Source organism: Protopterus annectens, chromosome 3.part1 (genome assembly GCF_019279795.1).
Source record: "Protopterus annectens isolate FY-2018-M chromosome 3.part1, PAN1.0, whole genome shotgun sequence".
Classification (NCBI taxonomy): Eukaryota; Metazoa; Chordata; order Ceratodontiformes; family Protopteridae; genus Protopterus; species Protopterus annectens.
This window is the reverse complement of record NC_056732.1, coordinates 304,906,993-304,927,237: the sequence shown is the minus strand read 5'-3', so window position 1 is coordinate 304,927,237 and position 20,245 is coordinate 304,906,993. Positions and strand designations below refer to the sequence as shown.

The window sequence follows — 20,245 nt, the reverse complement described above, 5'->3', positions numbered from 1 at the left end:
TACTCTGGAGGAAACCGGTATACAAGGTCAGCGTTCTTGGGCTAAGAAACTCTAAATCACAGTGCTTCTTGGTCTCAAAGAAGGTATTCTTAATAACAGGTTCCAATACAGGATGGTCACATAATTCATCTCACTTTAATTCAAACATGTGTTGTGCCTCTTCTGAAAGGAAAGGCAAAGGACTGAAAAATCACTCAACGATGGAGTTCAGGAGATTGAGGGCCTCCCTAAAGAAAGGATCTCTAGGAGGATAACTTACAGTAAAGAAAACCTCACTATCCCTGGCTGTCTCCAAATTGGTAACCACCATATTTTCTGATTTCTACAAAAATAGAGGAATCTGAAGGAGATAGAGAAAGCACCCCCCCCCCCCGAATGTGCTACAGCCCTCACCTGGAAGCAATGGGCAAGGTCAGACAGGTAGTAACTGTGAATTAGGTAAGTAGAAAGTGGAAATTAAATCAGGCTTTCATGTGAATGAGTTTTCACACTAAATCCAGCTCAATACTAAAACAGCTAGTGTGGGTGCAGTACAGCCTAAACTATCTGCCACATGGTGCTCTTCTGTTCCTCTCCTGTCTACTTCTATCCATATGCTGAATAAATTACTAAAATCCAGAGGAAGTAAAGAAATACCCAAAGGCCTAAAAATGGGTATGGGAGAGCCTCTGGTAAATGGTCTGAACCTTACTGGTGAGTGATGGCTCTGATGGATGGCATACTAGCTTCATAGGTTATCACTAGGCTAAAGACCCCGGGGGCCTTTTTTAAAATGCCTCATCATGTTTATCAAAGGTGAGAATCAAACCCTGTACCTTGAGTCTGCAAGATAAAGACCTTAACCATTATGCCAGCCCCACACAGCTTACCAAGCCCACATTGCTGAAGAACCATGAAATACTGCAAGCATAAAGAGATAAAGATGCTTCAGAATACAGCTAGACATGCAAGACTCAGACTTCATATCCCTAACCTTTTGCACATTATCCTTTTATCTGGGATACTTTCATTGATCCTCCAGCTGTTTCCTATTCTAACCATTTCAATCTGAGCCAAATCTTGGGTGCTGAAATCCTTCAGTTTCTCTACTCAAATACTGCAAGCTGCTGGAGGTGAAGACCTGAAAATAAAAATAAGCTTCGGCATCATGTTCTAGCTTCAGACAATGCAGACAGCATTAGTGTTTGGCCTTGATACATGAAATGACTTCAGCCATAGCTGGTGAGTGTTTTTTTAGACAGCAAATGTGGGAACTTTACAAATGGAAAATATTAGAGGACCCAAACAGTATGACAGTTGCAAGCAAAGACCAGGGACCAGTATGTTCCACACAAGAGCAAAAATGCTGTACTTTGGCCAAAGAAGACAAGGCCCCATAATAATATACTCAGTTTTAAGAAAATCTGCATAAGATAACATAGGATGGATTAATCTACATGCCATAACAATTGCACTGGACATTTCAAAGAAAGATACAATGTTTTGAATGGAATCAATATTTTTACTGCATAGCAACTTTTACATGATATGCCAGGTTCAAGTTGTTTATCTGTAATGTAGGTGTTCGGAAATGTATATAAAATAACTAATTTAAAACTCCTGTTCATTTTGCTAACAATTTTATAGATAATAACAATTTGCAGGTTACTCATCATTTCTGAAAGAACAATCCCAATCATCTCTTATGTTAATAAGAAGCAAATCCAAATGTGCAATCCTGAGCTCAGAAACCTATCAGCAGTCCAAAGTACAGCGCTTTTACCCAATCAGGTAGGATAGTTGTGCATTCTTCACTTGGAATCATACATAAAACTTCAGTGAAATGGTTACTCATCATTTCTGAAAGAACAATCCCAATCATCTCTTATGTTAATAAGAAGCAAATCCAAATGTGCAATCCTGAGCTCAGAAACCTATCAGCAGTCCAAAGTACAGCGCTTTTACCTAATCAGGTAGGATAGTTGTGCATTCTTCACTTGGAATCATACATAAAACTTCAGTGAAATGGCTCATTTATATGGAAATATATATCTTACTCTGAATACAATTATAACAAAACTGGAAACTTGGACAGGAAGAACAGCACAAGAAAAACATTTCAATACAAACACGTCATTCACACTAAACCTGAAATATTTAAAAGAAAAAGACTCAGAAGTACAAGAAACTCAAATCCATAAGGAAGAAACTTTTTACTCTCCAGGCTCGGCTCTTGGGCATGCACTTTCATTCAGAATATATATCTCATATCAGCCCAACTAACAAATGGTATGACTGTGTTACATTTTCTGCCATTGGTGAACCAACATACTTACACTGTGCTGCTGATAAAAATGGGCTGTTTTCTACATTACAACAGAGCTGAAAATATAGAAGTATTCACTAGACTGTGGAATACTGTTGCCTAGGTTGGCTAGATTACCAGGACTATTGATAATATGTTTATATACATATTTACAAATTATAACATTTGGGAACACCGTTCTAAAATAATACTGTCAGTTTACTGATGGATGTAATGAGTAATGTGTATCATTTATGTTAAACCAGGAAGAAAATAATTCTAGAAGCACTGTGTGATTTCTGTTACTAACACTGTAGGCATGATAAATACATTTAATACACATTACAACATATATCATAAACAAAATAACATTAATCTGAATGTATTAGTGTCATATTAAACAAAATGGAAAAAAATGGATGTCACAATGCCTGGAGACATAATAATGAAATGATGCAGTACAATAGCCTGAAAAATAAAATGAGGTTGATCATACAAGGTTCCAAACAACAACTAGGTCCAGCATAAATTGGAATGCGGTACATTGATGCTTAAATTGTATGTCAGTGATGACATATGGCACATATGATCAGGGCACACCTCTTATTATAAAGGTGATGTGATTGAATCTGCTCTCCTGGGTGATAGACTATATTAACTGCTATGAATTTCCCAGTGGTAATTTTTATATTCACATTTACCTTTGTTTCTTTAAATACTTAATATTGTTCCTGAAACAGATCTACTTTTAAACATATTAACAATTTCATACTAGGCCACTTATATTCCTCAACAGTAAACATGAAACTACCATTACTCAAAGAGTTATTACTGTAATAAGTAAGGCTGAGTATTTTACTTGTAAGCGCTCTACATTATAATTCTGAAGTTTGCTAGTGCTTTTGTTAGTATTATAAAAGAGTAATACACAAGCACAAACACCAAACGATAAAAAACCAAAACGCTGTTCCAGGTATCAATAAAGGCTGTCCTCCATACAGTTGTACTGTTCAAAAACAACCCAGTACAAATCCACTTCAAATAATTTCAGCAAGACAGATTCCACCAAAAACGAATTTATTAACTTGTATAAGCATATATAAATTAAAACTGGACAGTTTTAATTTATATATGCTTATACAAGTTAATAAATACTGGGTTGTTTTTGAACAGTACAACTGTATGGAGGACAGTCTTTATTGATACTTGGAGCAGCATTTTGTTTTTTTATCGTTTAGTATTATAAAAGAAATGTTTAGTGCAGTAGACTCTGAAAAAGTACATTTTCAAAATAAAAGTAAAGTTTCACATTCACTTCAAAGCCATTTTCTACATAACTTCCCATGTTCACAGTTTTTTATATCCCCTTTACTTAATGACTAAAACCAGTTGCATAAAGACAAAAGATGATTAGATATATGATCATCCTACCTGCTATCTATAAAATGTCTCTGGTTAGGATCACATTGCCAATTATAGTAAAGTTATTTTTATTCAAGAATAATGTTTCCTCTTCATTTCCCTGAGTATAAACTCACTGCAGCTTCTAATAAAAGCATTTTTGTGTGAAGAGGCCCCCTGTACCCCACCCCTGTTACTGAAACATACTAACTCCACAGTCACATAAATGGGTAGCAAAGGGAAAATCCCACATGCAGTAAATCACTGCCACCACACAAACAGAAACTACAATGGCAGTGATTTTCTATTCTAAACAATGACTGGGGTTTTAAATACCAGGAAACTGAAATTAACACATTTACACCATGACCAGTTTAAACATGGGGAAGTGGAGGATAACACAGGGTCACAATAGAATACAAAAAGCACAGCGGTGTCCAATAAACTCTTCCAAGACTCCTCAAACTGGTAAAATCCTTTTATTGGAAAACGAACAACACAATAAGGTGAACAAAAATCAATGCCTCAAGCGCTTTCGCCTGTGTAAATCCCAGGCTTTTTCAAGATAATAATATTTCAAAACATCTACATCAATTTATTTACTCATAGTGCACATATGAACATTTTTAAATTTCAACATTTTAAATATTTTAAATATATTACATGTAGTTTTTGGTGTGGCTGGACTCGGAGAACAAAGAAATTCAGTTATTTCACGTCACTGGGACTATACTTGCAGGACATTTAATAATATTTTTTAAACATGGGGAAATATTATAAATATTCTACAAAGTAAGGATTGCAAACAATTACCATAGGGTTGTTTTTGCATAGTTAACAGATGCTTAAATGTTATCGTTCATCATATGTAATTTTCGTATTTTAATATGTAATTTTCGTATTTTATTGTGTTTTTATTTGGTTGCAACTTTCAAAGAACTGCTGACAACTATGCTTAAAGTTTTTACATAAAATATTGTAATCAAGTACCACTAAGGTGTCTTAATTAATTAAATTGATTATTTACACTAATTAGTAACGAACTGCCCTATTTAAAGGGAGTTCACTACCCTGCTGTTTTATCTTGAAAAAGCCTGGGATTTACACAGGCGAAAGCGCTTGAGGCATTGATTTTTGTTCACCTTATTGTGTTGTTCGTTTTTCAATAAAAGGATTTTACCAGTTTGAGGAGTCTTGGAAGAGTTTATTGGACACCGCTGTGCTTTTTGCATTCTATTGTGGCTTTTTGGGACCTAGTTCGTGTTTTTTGGTTATTTACAGGATAACACAGGGTGGTACAGTTGTGCAGCTGTTGCCATTGCTGCCACTCACACACAGACATAGACACACACACACACACACACACACACACACACACACACACACCCACACACGTGTGCATCCTATAACAGACTGACTTCCTATCCAGGATTAGCTTTTCTGCCTTGCATCATCCAGTGAATGTTGGGATAACATCCAGTTCCCCTGCAATCCTGAAATGTATAAAGCGGGTATCAGAGAATGAATGAATGAATAATATAAAGGAATCACCTTAGCAGCAAAGCGCAAGAGGTGAACTGTCATTTATAATTGTTAAATTACACAGCACTCTATCCAATTGTAAAGGTTTGCAGAAGATGTTGGCAATACCTACCTAAAGTAAGATGGAAAAGAATGTCTCCAATTAAGCACATTTTATTTTACTGAGGATGAGTACCACTGTGAGAGTTAAAACAAATTAAACTATTAAACACAGTATTACCATTACTGAATTTCAGCTGGATGATTTGGCGTCAGTATAGTTTATAAGATTTCAGCTGACTGAATATTTCTTCCAAATAATATCTCCAAAAGGACATTGATGTCAATTCAAACAAGTGGAATCTAGTTAGCAACATTTCATACTGTTCATACAGTCCTCTTCACATAAACTTTAAATGTGTTACATGTCCTTTGTAAAATAAAATTTACTAAAAAAAACCTGAAGACTAGCTCATTTAATAGTACACACTTTGGTAAGGAACGTTTTAAAGTATTTTGTGATGCTTGCAGGTCATGTTTTATATTGTTAGTGTATGACTGCAATATTCACCTAGTCAAGTTTGATAATAATGCATGGAAATCACAATCATACTGTAACAAGGATAGTTCATTATTTTCCTACCGTCACAAGCCCTAAGCACGCACTTGGAATAGCTTTTATAGGATTTTGATTTTAAGTATATCTTGGCAGGCTGAGATGAAGGTGTAAAGAAGAATTCAAATAATTGAAATAAAATAAAAGCAATCACAAAACATAGAATGTAAGCCCTTTGTGTGTCAAATGTAAATACTTTCACAGATGTCTTGGCCTGTTTATCTTCTGTAAACTGCAGTGTGGTTAACATCTTGTGAAATGAACAGATGAAAAAATCTGGTCTCATTACAGACACTTAACAAAATATGTGAAATGCATTAAGCAATACAGTATTACAGTCTGTACAAGTTAAGCATGCATGCTATACATGTAATTTTCAATCTTTATATGATGGGACTCAAACCGTATTCCCACTCTGTGTACATGCAGGCTTGAAGGAAGTGCTTCAATTTTCTACAAGATTCTGTTAGTTCTGAAGTACTCACATTGCCAATATGCACTTGTTTTTTCATATTAAAAATATGCCCATCAACATGTCACAGTTGCTTAATTACTGTTAAACTACATCATGAATTCAGACATAACCTGAGCAAATACTCATAAAGTATATTAGAACATTCAATATAATAAAACAAAGTGTTTTCATCAGTTCACTAGCATATAAAATATCCTTAAAGGTGTCTGCAGAATGTCATACAAATGAAAGAAGTGAAGGTGTGTCTGTATTAACTTTTTGATGTAATTATTTATGCAGTAGATTAGTGGTAATTTAGTCTGAATTAATGGTTGCATTATTTTCTGGAATGTTTCACTGTGTCAGTCTTGCATGGAGGCTCAGTTCATGCTGGGATTTTTTTTTCCTGGAGAACAATTACTTTATTTTAAAACAAGTATAAAAAATCATACTGTAACTCTGAAGTGGCTTTCTTGCTGTTGTTCCCAGAAGATGCTCTTTTTCAAATAATGTCATTAATTAGTCTTTACTTTTTATAGTTTTAAGTACTGAATCATCTCCTAAGATTTTACAAAGTTCATTAAGTCGATTCTGCATTTTAGGAACACCTGCAAGCTGAGACTCCAGTCTTTGTTTTTCTTCGGTTAGTGATAGTCTAGTTGCGGTATCCAGCTGTTCAAAGTGCCATCCTCCTTCTCCATCAAACTGCAGCAAATGTGTATGGTATTTCCTATTAAAAAAAAAACACTAAAGTTCATCACACAGCTTTGCCCATTCTTTTTGACAGCATGCCTGGAGGAGGAATCTGTGGAGATATCTGTTCATGTACATGTTGTGTGACTTAGAATAAAATGAATTTTTCACATGCTTTTACTTCAAAAGTATGTCTGTCATACTTCATCAACTAGTGTGTGTGTGTGTGTGTGTGTGTGTGTGTGTGTGTGTGTGTGTATGTGTGTGTGTGTGTGATTTTTCACATGCTTTTACTTCAAAAGTATGTCTGTCATACTTGATCAACTAGTGTGTGTGTGTATGTGTGTGTGTGTGTGTGTGTGTGTGCGCGTGCGTGCGTGTATACAGAGGTGCCATTGCTAATATGATGTACGGGCCACTGGACAGAACACTTAGTGCAGTCAGGTCTGACAATGCTAGACTCAAAGATGTGGAAATGAAGCAAAAATGAGGAGTGCTGCCTCATTATTATCATCATCAACCTCCTTTTTCACATTTTTCTCACATTTTTCTACATGGGGTTGGGGAGTCTCATCAACTGTTGGCACCTCACTTGACTCAGTGGTACTTTCCAAACTTCTTTGAAAATGATATTTTTAAGCAGTGTTTTACAAATGTACATAATTGTTCCATGTAGGAAACTGTTTTCTGTATGGGTTGGAAAAGGTTGTCATTAACCCATTAGAGAAGGAGGGGATCTCAAGCTAATTGCGAAACCTACTGTCATATATTAACAATCAGTGCATTCAGAGCTCTCTTCCTACCTTCAAAATACTGGATTGGTCTCTTACAGCATGATTTTCATAGAGGATGTTCTCCTCAAACCACCTATTATATTACTGGCTAAACTGTGATGAAGAATTACATACAACTGAAGTATTTCTTGATTGAGATGTTTTTTTCTTTTTTTCCTATTTCTTTGCCCTCTTACTGCTAACCATCAAGACTTTCCTTGTTCAAGATCAGCCCATTTGACCCCCAGACAAAAGGACTTTTACCCAGTACCATATGTAGGCAACAACTGTCCTGGGGCTGGGGAAGCTGTCATACAGGCAGGTATGAGGATGTCCTGTACCCTCACCAGCATCCTTGAAAGTGAGGCACATTAGGCCCCTAACCTCACCCCTGGTGGTGACATGAGGACCTGCACCACCTCTGCCCTACACATGCACACTCCTTCACATGCTGCAGCAGCAACAATCATCATCAGTTTGAGTGGTTACAGTCCATATCCACCCTCCTATGGCTCACTGCTATGGGCATGCTTCTGCTTTCCCCGAATCATTAGCAAGCCAGCTGGGACACCCCCATCCCCCGAATGGTTATGTCCATCTTTCCTACTCTTTCCATTATGTCTTACAGCCACTCCTTGAAACTGAGTTACCTAGACTGTAGTCTGGGCTTTATTCTTCCGTGAGAGAGCTGGCTATTAAACAAGTGGTCTGGGACACCATTTTATGACTGACGAGCATAACTGCAATTCTCAGAATAGTGAGAATATAAGTTCGATTACAGAGAAATATATACCAATTCAGAAATTTCCGTATCTCAAATTATTCTCTCTTCTCTGTGGTATAGCAATCTTGGAATTAGTACATATAAGTAGTAGGGGTTTAGGAAGTGTAGCCCCCACCCCATGGGAGGGGTGAAGAAGTCCTCTCTCTGTAAAATCATTTTATAGGTTTAAAAGTGAGTTTCATACTTTGCAGCTATGTTTCAAGGATTGCATTTACTCTGAGTTTCAGGATCACACTGATGAGTCTCAAGATACTGCGGCGGTGGTGCTGCGGTAGCGTTGGCGCCTCACAGTTAGCCGTTGCCCGTTTGATTCTCAGTTAGAGCATCTTCTGTGTGGTGACATGCGTGAATGGGCGTTCCTTCGTTGAAGGTTGTGCATTAGGCCCGGCAAGCCAGCACGTTAAAATCTACTGCCAATCATTAGTGGACCAGAGTTCCGCTGTGGTGACCCCTAACTGGGAAAAGCCAAAAGACACATCAACTGATGAGTCTCAAAATTACCATATGGTTATTTCAGTAGTATCCAGGAAAATTAATGCAATAAACTGGAAAAATTCATCCCCTTATATATACTTTTAATGCATTTTTATGAATTCTTAGAATTCCTAGTTCTTTGAATAACAATGCTTTAAAATGGTGTCATTTATAACTGTCTGACCATATTCATGTTATGAGTCCAACAAAGTCCTTTATTCCATTTACAATTAACCCTGGGATTTCACATCTCAAAGTACTTTGTCATTTCTTTTGTTTATATTAACATATTTATTTTCAGGTTCAGTGCCATTTTCCTTAGTTGTACTTGCCAATGATACTGCAGTATACAATGCCAGTTTCTGTTTAATTCATTTAAAATTATCTAACATTAAGGGTGTTTTTGGTGTTCCTGGCATGCACTGACTGAGAGACTGCTAATCCTTGCCATTCAACAACATTACTCAATTAAAAGTGCAAACTTCTCTGATTACACAGGACTGTTGTGTATAATTTGTTTCATTATCTAATGATATATTGTACTGCATGAGGTTTATTTTTATTCCTCATTTCCAAGTCTTCCCTCACCATCTCTCTTGTTATGTTGGAATTGTTAAAGCTTTAATTGAAAAAAAAAAAAAAAAAAGAATTCCCATCTACAAAATAAGAAATTCAAATGATGCTATTGGCTTTTACTCTCTCATGTCATACCAGAGAGGAATCATCAAGTGTAAGGCCACCAAGCAAGGTAGTAGGAAAATCTAAGCCTTAATGCAAGTGGCACAGGATGTTTAGAGAGAATTACTGTCGGGACCTGTGAAGACTGCATTCTTAATCTCAACAAAAACTGTATTATCAATGGGGAATAAGATGAACTCCACCTGTTCACAATTTCCCTGCAAACCTCATCTGAAAAGAAATATGTTAATTTCAAAACAGCTATGGCTGATTTAGATTGTAAAATAAATGAACTGGAAGTGGCAGTTGACACAGACAGCAGATTGCAAATGGATGAGAATCGGGTAGAGTTTCTATTAATGCAGAACCCAACTTCAGCAGCCTGCACTGATGAGCACGAGAATCAGGCATGCAAGAACTAATAGCTGAATTTTTGGTTTACCTGAAAAAGTAGACAGGAGAAGCATACTTAGCTTCCCATGGTGCTGTCTGAGGTGTCAGGAAGTCCAAAATGTAAAAAAAAAAAAAAAAAACTATTGAAAGGTGACACTAGATGCTACTGCTCTCCCATCAACAGCTCCAGCTGTCCAGCCCCAACTGGCAGTAGAAAGATATTTGAATTTATAAGAGAAGTAACAGATACTAAGAGCAGCATGGAAATGATTCAGTTTCAGTTGAATTCCACCTAAATCAATAACAATGACTTGTGAGGGGCACATCAGAAATGTAAAGCTTCTGGAAAGATTCAGAGGATCCTACAGCAAAGGAAGGTTAAGTTTTCTCTATTGCACCAGACTACAGTTCTCTGTACAAAGTTGGACCCAGAGGCTAAAATGTTTGCCATCAGTAGACAAATTCAAGAATTCAAAATGATTTTTATCTGATTTACAAATAAAATGTGATTTTTATAATGAAAATTGGTTAGAAATATGACATTTGAGAGCTTTTCATCAAATGAACTTCATGAAAGTACAGTTGTGTATGATACTACTGTAATGGTAGATGTTCTTCTCTTCACTGTTGCAGTATTCTTTACAATAGGAATCCCCTACCAAGGGTGGCCCAACTTCCAGCCAGTACACCAAAGCCTTTAGGTTGCTTTAAGGTATGCCGTACATCCCATGTATGCTCCCTGCGTATCATGTAGAGCATAAACGTGACGTCCGTATGTACCATCCAAAGAACTGAGATCCCCAGTAGGAATGCCAGTGCAAGGAAAAAAGAGGTAACCAGTACATCCAGAAGAGAAAAGAACCAGAGGAAAGGAGGGAGGGAGTCAATACTGCAACTGTGAAGAGAAGGACATCTACCACTATGGCAAGATCTTACACAACTGTACTATGTCCTTCCCATTCACTGTTGCAGTATTCCTTACAATAGGTAGTGTGCAAAAGCTCAGGAAGAAGAAAGGGAGGAGGATGGACCAACAGAGCTCTCAGGAAACCATGGAGAACGGCCCTAGCAAAGCTAGCTCTAGCTCTGGAAATCACATCCAAATGATGGTGCTTGGTAAATGCACGCACAGAAGACTAGGTAGCTGCCCCAAATATAGAGTTAGCATCCAAACCCTTGAAAAAAACACCAGAAGAAGCCATGGCCCTAACAGAATGAGTCTTAACAGAAGAAGAAAGGCTCTTGCCATGAAAGAAATGGCCTTAGTAATCCAAGAAGAAATAGTTTGCTTGAAAACAGCCAAATCTAAGGATCTAGGATGAAAGGAAACAAAGAGCTGATCAGATTTACAAAAAGTCTTAGTCTTATCCAAATAAAATCTGAGTTGTTTATGCACATCCAAGGTGTGTAGCACACTCTCACTAGCAGATTGTAGAGAAGGAAAAAAAGTGGGCAAATGAAAAGACTGGTTAAGAGGCAACTCATTCACTACACTGGGCATAAAAGAAGGATTAGTATGAAGGGACACCCTGTCCTTATAGAAAACTAAACAAGAAGGACAAGCCTTTTGCTCAATGTTTTCTGGAATTCATAAATTCTAATGCCTTGGATCAACTTATCCACACTCCCACCAGGGGCAGCAACATCCTAGACCTGGTCATTACCAACATAGGCAACTGGTGTTCCACACCAGAGGTCAATTCCTCGTTGGTCAGATCTGACCACAAGCTAATCACCCTAGACATCCACATCCCGCCCCCCTTTAGGGAAACCACCAGAAAAAATTTCTCCAAAGCCAACTTCACACTTCTTAAGACAGAAGTAGCAAACTTCACGACACCCATGCAGATGGACAATAGAGGTACGACTGCTGAATCCTACACAAATGCACTTTATAAGCACTTACATGAGTGCATGGATCATGCTATCCCTAACAGAACCAAGATGCTATCCTCCAAAAAAGGAAACCAATCTGGTGGTCACTTGCCATAAACAAACTCTACAACAGAAGAAAGAAACTGTTGCAAAAAAGAGTAAAATCCCATGATTGGCAGAACTCTCTGGTCAGCCTCAGTAAGAAGCTGTGATCCTTCATAAAATCCTCCAAAGCTAGTTACAAAAACAAAATCACCACTAATTCTAAAGACAACCACAAAGCATTCTATAGCTATGTCAAGAATCTTAATGGCAACACTCAGATCTGCTCTGAGTTACAGCACAATGGCACTAAATATACATAACCAACTGATATTGCCAACATCCTGGCAAATAGGTTCAGTGCTAACTTTACCCCCCTCTCACCCCCTAAAGGGTCCATCTCTATATCTATAATGGAAGAATGCAAAATTCCTGTAATCATGGCTGCACAGGTAAAAACCACACTCTCCAAAGCCAAGAACACAGCATCCATGGGACCTGACAAGATCCCAGGCTGCGTTCTACACAAACTGCAGAATGAACTGGCACCCCAACTAAGCACCATGTTCAATCATAGCATCACCTCAAGCTTTATGCCCACTGAATGGCGCACAGCAATGGTTATCCCACTCCATAAAGGGGGAGCCACCACGGACCCCAGAAACTACTGCCCCATTAGACTAACGAGCCTGGTCTGCAAGGCCATGGAACGTATCATCATGGAACTTATAAACAAAGATATTGGTATTCTCCATACTTTGGACCCCACCCAGTTCAGGTTTGTAAAAGGCAGATCACGTCTCCTAAACCTGACAGACTTCTTTGAAGCAGTCAACAAAGCTGTAGACTAGGGTAAGGTGGTTCACACAGCCTATCTAGATCTTGCCAAGCCTTTTGACACCATCCCCCACTCTGGAATTATAGATAAATTCATTAAACTAGGTATAAATCCCTATGTCACAAGATGGGTTGCCAACTGGCTCACTGATAGAACCCACACTGTGAAAATAGCAGACTCCAAATCCGACTTCAGACCAGTGACAAGTGGAGTACCACAAGGTTCAGTCCTGGGTCCTCTCCTGTTTGGTTTCTACTTTTCTGAAGTACAGGCTAACACAAAAGGTCTTTGGCTAATGAAGTTCGCAGATGACTGCAAACTAAGAGCCATAATCGAAACTCCTAACGATGTGGACATCCTACAAAAGGGCCTCACTGAGACAGATGCCTGGTGTCAAAGCCATGGCCTCAAGCTCAATGCCAAAAAGTGCACTGTCATCCCCTTTGGTAAAAACTCTGTACCCATGAGCTACCACATAGGTGGTAGTCTACTTAACACCGAAAGTGTGATAACAGACCTTGGGACACAGGTGTACAATAGTCTCTTCTTCGATAATCACATCACCACGGTAGTCAGGAAATCCTTCTACATGGCACACCTCATCACAAAAGGTTTCTCATCCAGGAAAAAAGAGGTCATTGTTCTCCTCTACTCGTCACTCATTAGACCCATTATAGAGTACAACATCCCTTTTGGTATGCACCTCACAAGACATTTACAACAACTGGAAAGGCCGCAGAAATACCTCACAAAGAGGATTACTGGCCTCAAACAGATGCCCTACGCAGACCGTCTCAAAACACTCCAGCTTTACTCCGTTGCATATCGCCTATTAAGAGGCGATCTCTGCCTAACATACGAAGCTATGTCAAACCCAGAGCTGTTGGACATGCTCCACTTAAAGAACTCCCAATCCCTCCAAGCTACACGCTCTAGGGACCTAAACCTTGTCACCACAATAAACAGAACATGCTGGAGGGATAGATTCCTGTCCCAGAGACTTTCCATACTCTGAAACAAACTACCTATCTATATCAAACAAAGCTCCTCATCAGCACTCTTCAAGAAAAATCTTGATGATTGGATGGGAAATAGGAAATTCACCCCGGGGATCACATCTGCAGCTCTGCTCAACAGGGATACAGGAAAATCATTTTCTTGGGTGGCAAAAGCCAGAGTACCTTTTTTGGCTAGGCTTATATAGGCCCTAAGGCCAATAGCCTAGTACCTACCTATGCATACTGAGCAGAGTGGATGAGAGGTGTTGACTACAACTCAGCTGAGATATATAAGTATCCTGTTTTTTCGATTATTTATACTGATTATTGTTTCTAGCAATTTATATATAGCACTTTTATTGCTAGCTGCTTAGTTTTTGAGTGTATTTTATTGATATTAAATAATCTGCACGGGTAACTGATTTGTTTGCAGTTAAAAGCATTCTGTAGCTTTACAAATCTTTATCTGTTTAATAACTTTCATTTTGTGGATTTCTGTAGTGCTTACTGTGTCTGCGTTGCCCGCCCCTACTGTAAATCTGATCTGGGACACTCCTCTCAGTCTAGTGTCATTAGCTCATTCTACCTAATACAGAGAGAACATTTGATAAGGCCTTCCATTTCTCCTTTTTCCCTTTCAAAAAAAAAAAAATTTTTTTGCCTGAATCTCCTTGTGTTCTGACTGTGCTTCTCAAACATTTTGGAAATATAGAGTATATTTTAGAGCATTTATTATAACTGTAATTGCCTTAATATTGCTACAACTCAAGTGCTCTGGGATGCACTGCATCTGAAGTGTTTGTATGTTTTAGCTGCTTTTCTGTATATATAGACTTCTCTGTATATGCAGACTAGCTACTTATTCTGCTGTGTTACTGCCTCTTAAATCATTTTTCAGTTGTGCACTTGCCTTGCTTCATTTAAAAAGTTTTAAATTGCTAATTTTGTAGAGTTTTAATTGCATTTACTGTTTAGGACTACACACACAGCTTTGCTTGTCTCAGGACTTTATTTTCTGTGCTCAGAGCTATCCAGACCATGCTGTGGTAGAGGGAAGTCCTACTGCCTACCAATGGGACTGGTGAGCATTGTACTGCCTATCTAATGCTAGAGGAGTGGTTTCCAGCTCTGAAATTGTAATTTTATTAGCCTTTTTCAGCTGATTTCTATCCCTTTCAACTTTCTGGCTTAAAAACACGTGTGTTTGCACATTTTTCACATCGTGCAGCACTACAACGCTACAGTTAAACTATTCCAGGTGCCAGAAAGTCTGTTCTTCAAATTTTCCCTTAAAGCTAGCTGGTTTCTCAGTAGAAGCACTAAAATCTGAACCCCTGTGACTAGCACTTGCTCTGGAACCTGCTGGAAAGAACTAGGAAGCCTGTAACTGATACAAGCACTCAGATCTCCTTGTCAATAAGGAGAAATTAATCATAGGCACTAAACAGCCTATAATTGCAAAGTACCTTGCAAAGGTAAGGGAAAACAGCTCTTAAACTTTACAAAAAATAAACTTTACAAAAAACACCTAAACAGGCATGTCCAAGGGTAATATTCTGGTGATTTCTCCTGTCCACCTGGTCAATCTGGACATACTGGGGCAATGCGACAACTGCCTCATGTACACATACAATCCTCTCCTACTACCACCCAACACTACAACCTGCGAGAGATGCACTTACATAGCCAAACTGGAAGCAAAGCTCTCTCCGGCCAAGATTGTGCTAGACAATCAAGAGGAGAAGGTTAACACCTGCATTACACCTCAAGCAACTCATAGCCCTTCAAAACCCACACCATCAACACCCACACATAGCAACACTAAACCCACATATGTGGAGGAACTTAACATTAACCTGCCCAAGCAACAAGGACCTCCGAAGCCAAAACGCAAACAAACACCAGTCACAACCAAAGTGATACATAGCTCACAACACCAGTGTGCCACCCAACAACAACCCCTAAGGCAAGACAATGTACCCAACACTTTAGTCATAGGTGACTCCATAGTCAGGCACACTGATGTCCCACTCACCAGGCTGAACAAGGAGAAAATTACAGTCAGCTGCCTGTCGGGTGCCAGGATCCACCACAGAACCCATGCACTCAAGTCACTCCACAACAAGTACAAATATGACTCTGTCATTGTCCATGCTGGAGTGAATGACTTGAGACGTACCTCCCTGGACTACATGAAAAGAGACATGGAAGAGCTCTTGGATCATGTGACCCAGGCAGGTATGACCCTAGCCCTGAGCAGCATCCTGCCTTCGCCCAGAATGATACCACACTATAAGGACAAAATGATTGACTTCAACAATTGGCTAAGCTTCTGGTGTCATTCAAAGGGGATCCAGTATTTGTCTGCCTGGGAAGACATGATCGACAAACCATGATGCTTTGACAGAGATGGTCTGGACCTGTCACCCCTGGGATTCAGGTTACTGGCTAAAGCTCTTGCCACCCGTATAGTGCCTTTTTTAGGCAAGGTTCAAAGGATAAAACCACCACCGTAACAGATACAAGCACGCAAAATCTGAAGGTAATGCTACTCAATGCTAGAAGTCTAAACCTCAAAATGCACTCTCTCGAGGCACTCCTAAAAATGGAGAACATCGATATCTGTGCAGTAACTGAGACCTGGTTCAAGGCTCCAGAGAGCACCCCTACAATACCAGGCTACAATTCTTACCACACTTTTCGGCCACAAAACCAAGACCGAAACACTAAAGGTGGAGGAGTGTCCATATTCACCAAGGATATTCACACCTCCAGGCTAGTTGCCCAACACAATGCATCTGAAATTCTCCAGGTGCAGCTAACACTAGGTAAGACTGCAATCCAAATTGTAACTTGCTACAGATCCCCCACCATGTCTCAAGATTCTCACTACACCTTTCTAAACATACTGGAAAATATTAAGATACAACCAAACACCCTAATACTGGGTGATTTAAACTACCCTGCCATTAACTGGGAAAACTACTCGGGTACCAACTCCTTTTCCTAACAGTTCTTGGAATTCATAAATTCCAATACCCTGGATCAACTAATCTATTGTCCCACCAGGGGATCCAATATCCTAGACCTGGTCATTACCAACATGGGAGATAGATGCTCCACACCAGTGGTCACCCCCTCATTGGTTAGGTCTGACCATAAGCAAATCACCCTTGACATCCACATCGCACCCCCAGCACCCCCAGTAAGGAAACCTCCTTAAAAAACTTCTCCAAAGCCAACTTCATGCTACTGAAGTCAGAAGTGACAAACTTCACAACATCCACGCAGATGGGATCTGGAAGTTCGACTGCAGAATCCTACACTAAGGCACTGTACGAGCACATCCACTCGCGCATAAATCGTGCCATCCCAAATAGAACCAAGATGCTCTTCTCCAAAAAAAGGAAGCCAATCTGGTGGTCCCCCTGCTATAAACAAACTATACAACAGAAGGAAGAAACTGTTGCAGAAAAGAGGAAAATCCCAGGATGCAAAAAACTCCCTCACCAGCCTCAGTAAGAAGTTGAGATCCCTCATAAAATCCTCAGATCTAGTTACGAAAATAAAATTGCCAAAGATTCCAAAGACAACCACAAGGCATTCTGTAGTTATGTCAAGAATCTAAATGGCAATGCTTAGATCTGCTCTGAGCTACAACATAATGGCATTAAATATACTGATCCCAAGGATATTGCCAATATCCTGGCAGATCGATTTACTACCAACTTCACCCCCCTCTCACCCCCTAAAGGGCCCATCTCAACACCAAAAGATTGCCAAATTCCGATAATCACGGCCTCACAGGTAGAAACCACACTCTCCAAAGCTAAGATTACAGCATCCAAGGGACCAGATGACATCCCAGGCTGTGTACTACATGAACTACAAAATGAACTGGCACCTCACCTACGTGTCATGTTTAATCATAGCCTCACCTCAGGCTTTGTGCCAACTGAGTGGCGCACAGCTACAGTTATCCCGCTCCACAAGGGAGGATCTGCCTTGGATCCCGGGAACTACCGTCCCATCAGTCTGACAAGCCTGACATGCAAGGGCATGGAACGCATTATCATGGAACTTATAAACAAAGACATTGGCAACCTTCAAACACTGGACCCCACCCAGTTTGGGTTTGTGAAGGGCCGATCTTGTCTCCTGAATCTGATTGACTTCTTTGAATCAGTCTCCAGAGCTGTGGATGAGGGTAAGGCAGTCCACACAGCCTATCTGGACCTCGCCAAGGCCTTCTGCACCATCCCCCACTCTGGAATCATAGATAAACTTATTAAGCTGGGCATAAATCCCTGCATCACTCGATGGGTTGCCAACTGGCTTACTGACAGAACCCAGACTGTAAAAGTAGCCGACTCCAAGTCCAGCTCCAAACAAGTGACAAGTGGAGTATCTCAGGGTTCAGTCCTGGGACCACTCTTGTTTGGCATCTACTTCTCTGAAGTACAGGCCAACACTAAGGGACTCTGGCTAACAAAGTTTGCAGATGACTGCAAACTGGGAGCCATTATTGAATTTGCAAATGATGTGGATATTCTACAAAAGGGCCTTACAGAAACAGATGCCTGGTGCCAGAGCCATGGGCTCAAGCTTAATGCCAAGAAATGTATAGTTATCCCCTTTGGAAAAAAACATGTACCCATGAATTACCACATAGGTGGCAGGACACTAAACATCGAAAGTGTGATGAGAGACTTAGGGACACAGGTGGACAGTGGTCTCACTTTTGATAACCACATCGCAACAACACTCAGGAAATCCTTCTATGTGGCACACCTCATTACTAAGGACTTTTCATCCAGAAAAAAGGAGGTCATTGCCCCACTGTACTCATCCTTCATTAGACCTAGTATAGAGTATAATACCCCATTTGGTATTTACCTCACAAGACATCTGCAACAGCTGGAAAGGCCACAGAAATACCTCACTAAAAGAATCACAGGCCTAAAGCAGATGCCATATGCTGACCGTCTAAAAAAACTCCAGCTATACTCTGTGGCATATCGTCTACTCAGAGGCGATCTCTGCTTAACATACAAGGCCATGTCATACCCTGAGCTGTTGGACATGCTCCACTTAAAGAAATCCCAATCCCTCAGAGCCACACGCTCCAGGGATCTAAACCTTATCATCACAATGAACAAAACATGCTGGAGGGATAGGTTCCTGACCCAGAGACTCCCCATACTCTGGAATACACTGCCCATACATGTCAAGCAGAGTGCCTCACTGCCCTCTTCAAAAGGAACCTTGATGATCGGATGGGAGATAGGAAATTCACCCTGGGGATCATGTCAGTCGTACTGCTAGACAGGGGCCCAGAGAAGTAAATATTGTGGGAAGAAATATCCAGGGAATTGTTATGGCTAGGCTTGCATAGGCCTTAGAGCTGATAGCTTAGTACCAACCTATGAACCTATAAACCATACGGGCTTGAAACTCAGACACCTGTATGGCATAAGTAAGGGCTAACAAAAGTACAGTCTTCCAAGAACAATGCTATAAGAAAGCCAAGGCTGCAGGCTGAAAAGGAGCCTGGTTCAATTTTTCTAAAACAAAATTAAGATCCCAGGGAGGAGGGGCAGACTCCCTGGGAGGTCTAATATGACAGATGCCTTTAATAAACTGTTTAGCCTCAAATCTAGAAGCTAAAGCAAGTAATAAAGGCAGACACGTAGAGATAGCTGATAAGTGGGCCTTAACAGACAAATAAGCCAACCCAGCATTGAGCAATTCCCACAGATAAGATAGAACCAAAGGAACGTCCACAGAAAGCCAACCCAGCATTAAGTAATTTACACAGATACGATAGAACCAATGGAACATCCACAAAAAGTGGATCCAGGTTACGTGAAAGACACCAGACAGAAAACTTCTTCCATTTGGATACGTTCTGGGCTTCCTAGCCTCCTGCAGGACCCTAAGCACATCATTGTCATCATCTTCATCAACAACACCCCCCTTTTTCCCATTTTTCTACATGGGGTTGGGGTATCGTGTTACTTGTAGCCAACTCTCTCAATTCGGTGCCACACTCCTGCCTTCTTCAACACTCATGCCTGACTGTCACAGATCTTCTTAAACAGAATCCGTACACCTCTTTGCTGGACTTCCTTGCTTCATCTTACCTTTTTCCCATCTGCCCCAAATCTTCCTCACCAGACTGTCTTCTGCTTTTCTACACATGTGCCCAAACCACAGTAATCTGTTCTCTTTGATCTTTTCGGCAATTGGTGCTACTTTGGTTTCTGCTCTTGTGTCCTCATTTCTTCATCGTCTCACAGTGTGCATCCTATTACCTTTCTCAGGCACTTCATTTCCATCACCTCAAGCTTCTTCAGCTGTTCTGCATTTACTGCCCAAGTTTCTGTACCATACAGTAGAACTGGTCACATCACTGTCTTGT

At 39.9% G+C, this 20,245-nt stretch overlaps 1 protein-coding gene across 2 annotated transcripts in view; it reads right to left on the bottom strand.

Annotated features, from left to right (window-relative positions):
• Positions 1-5,364: 5,364 nt before the first annotated feature.
• The window catches only part of ABCD2 (ATP binding cassette subfamily D member 2), a 949,133-nt gene continuing 934,252 nt past the window's right edge, over positions 5,365-20,245 (bottom strand). For both annotated transcript variants that reach the window (XM_044066760.1, XM_044066761.1), the window contains exon 10: positions 5,365-7,006. In XM_044066760.1, the coding sequence (XP_043922695.1) occupies positions 6,796-7,006 (211 nt within the window). In that variant the 3' untranslated portion in view covers positions 5,365-6,795. The remainder of the gene's footprint in view (positions 7,007-20,245) is intronic.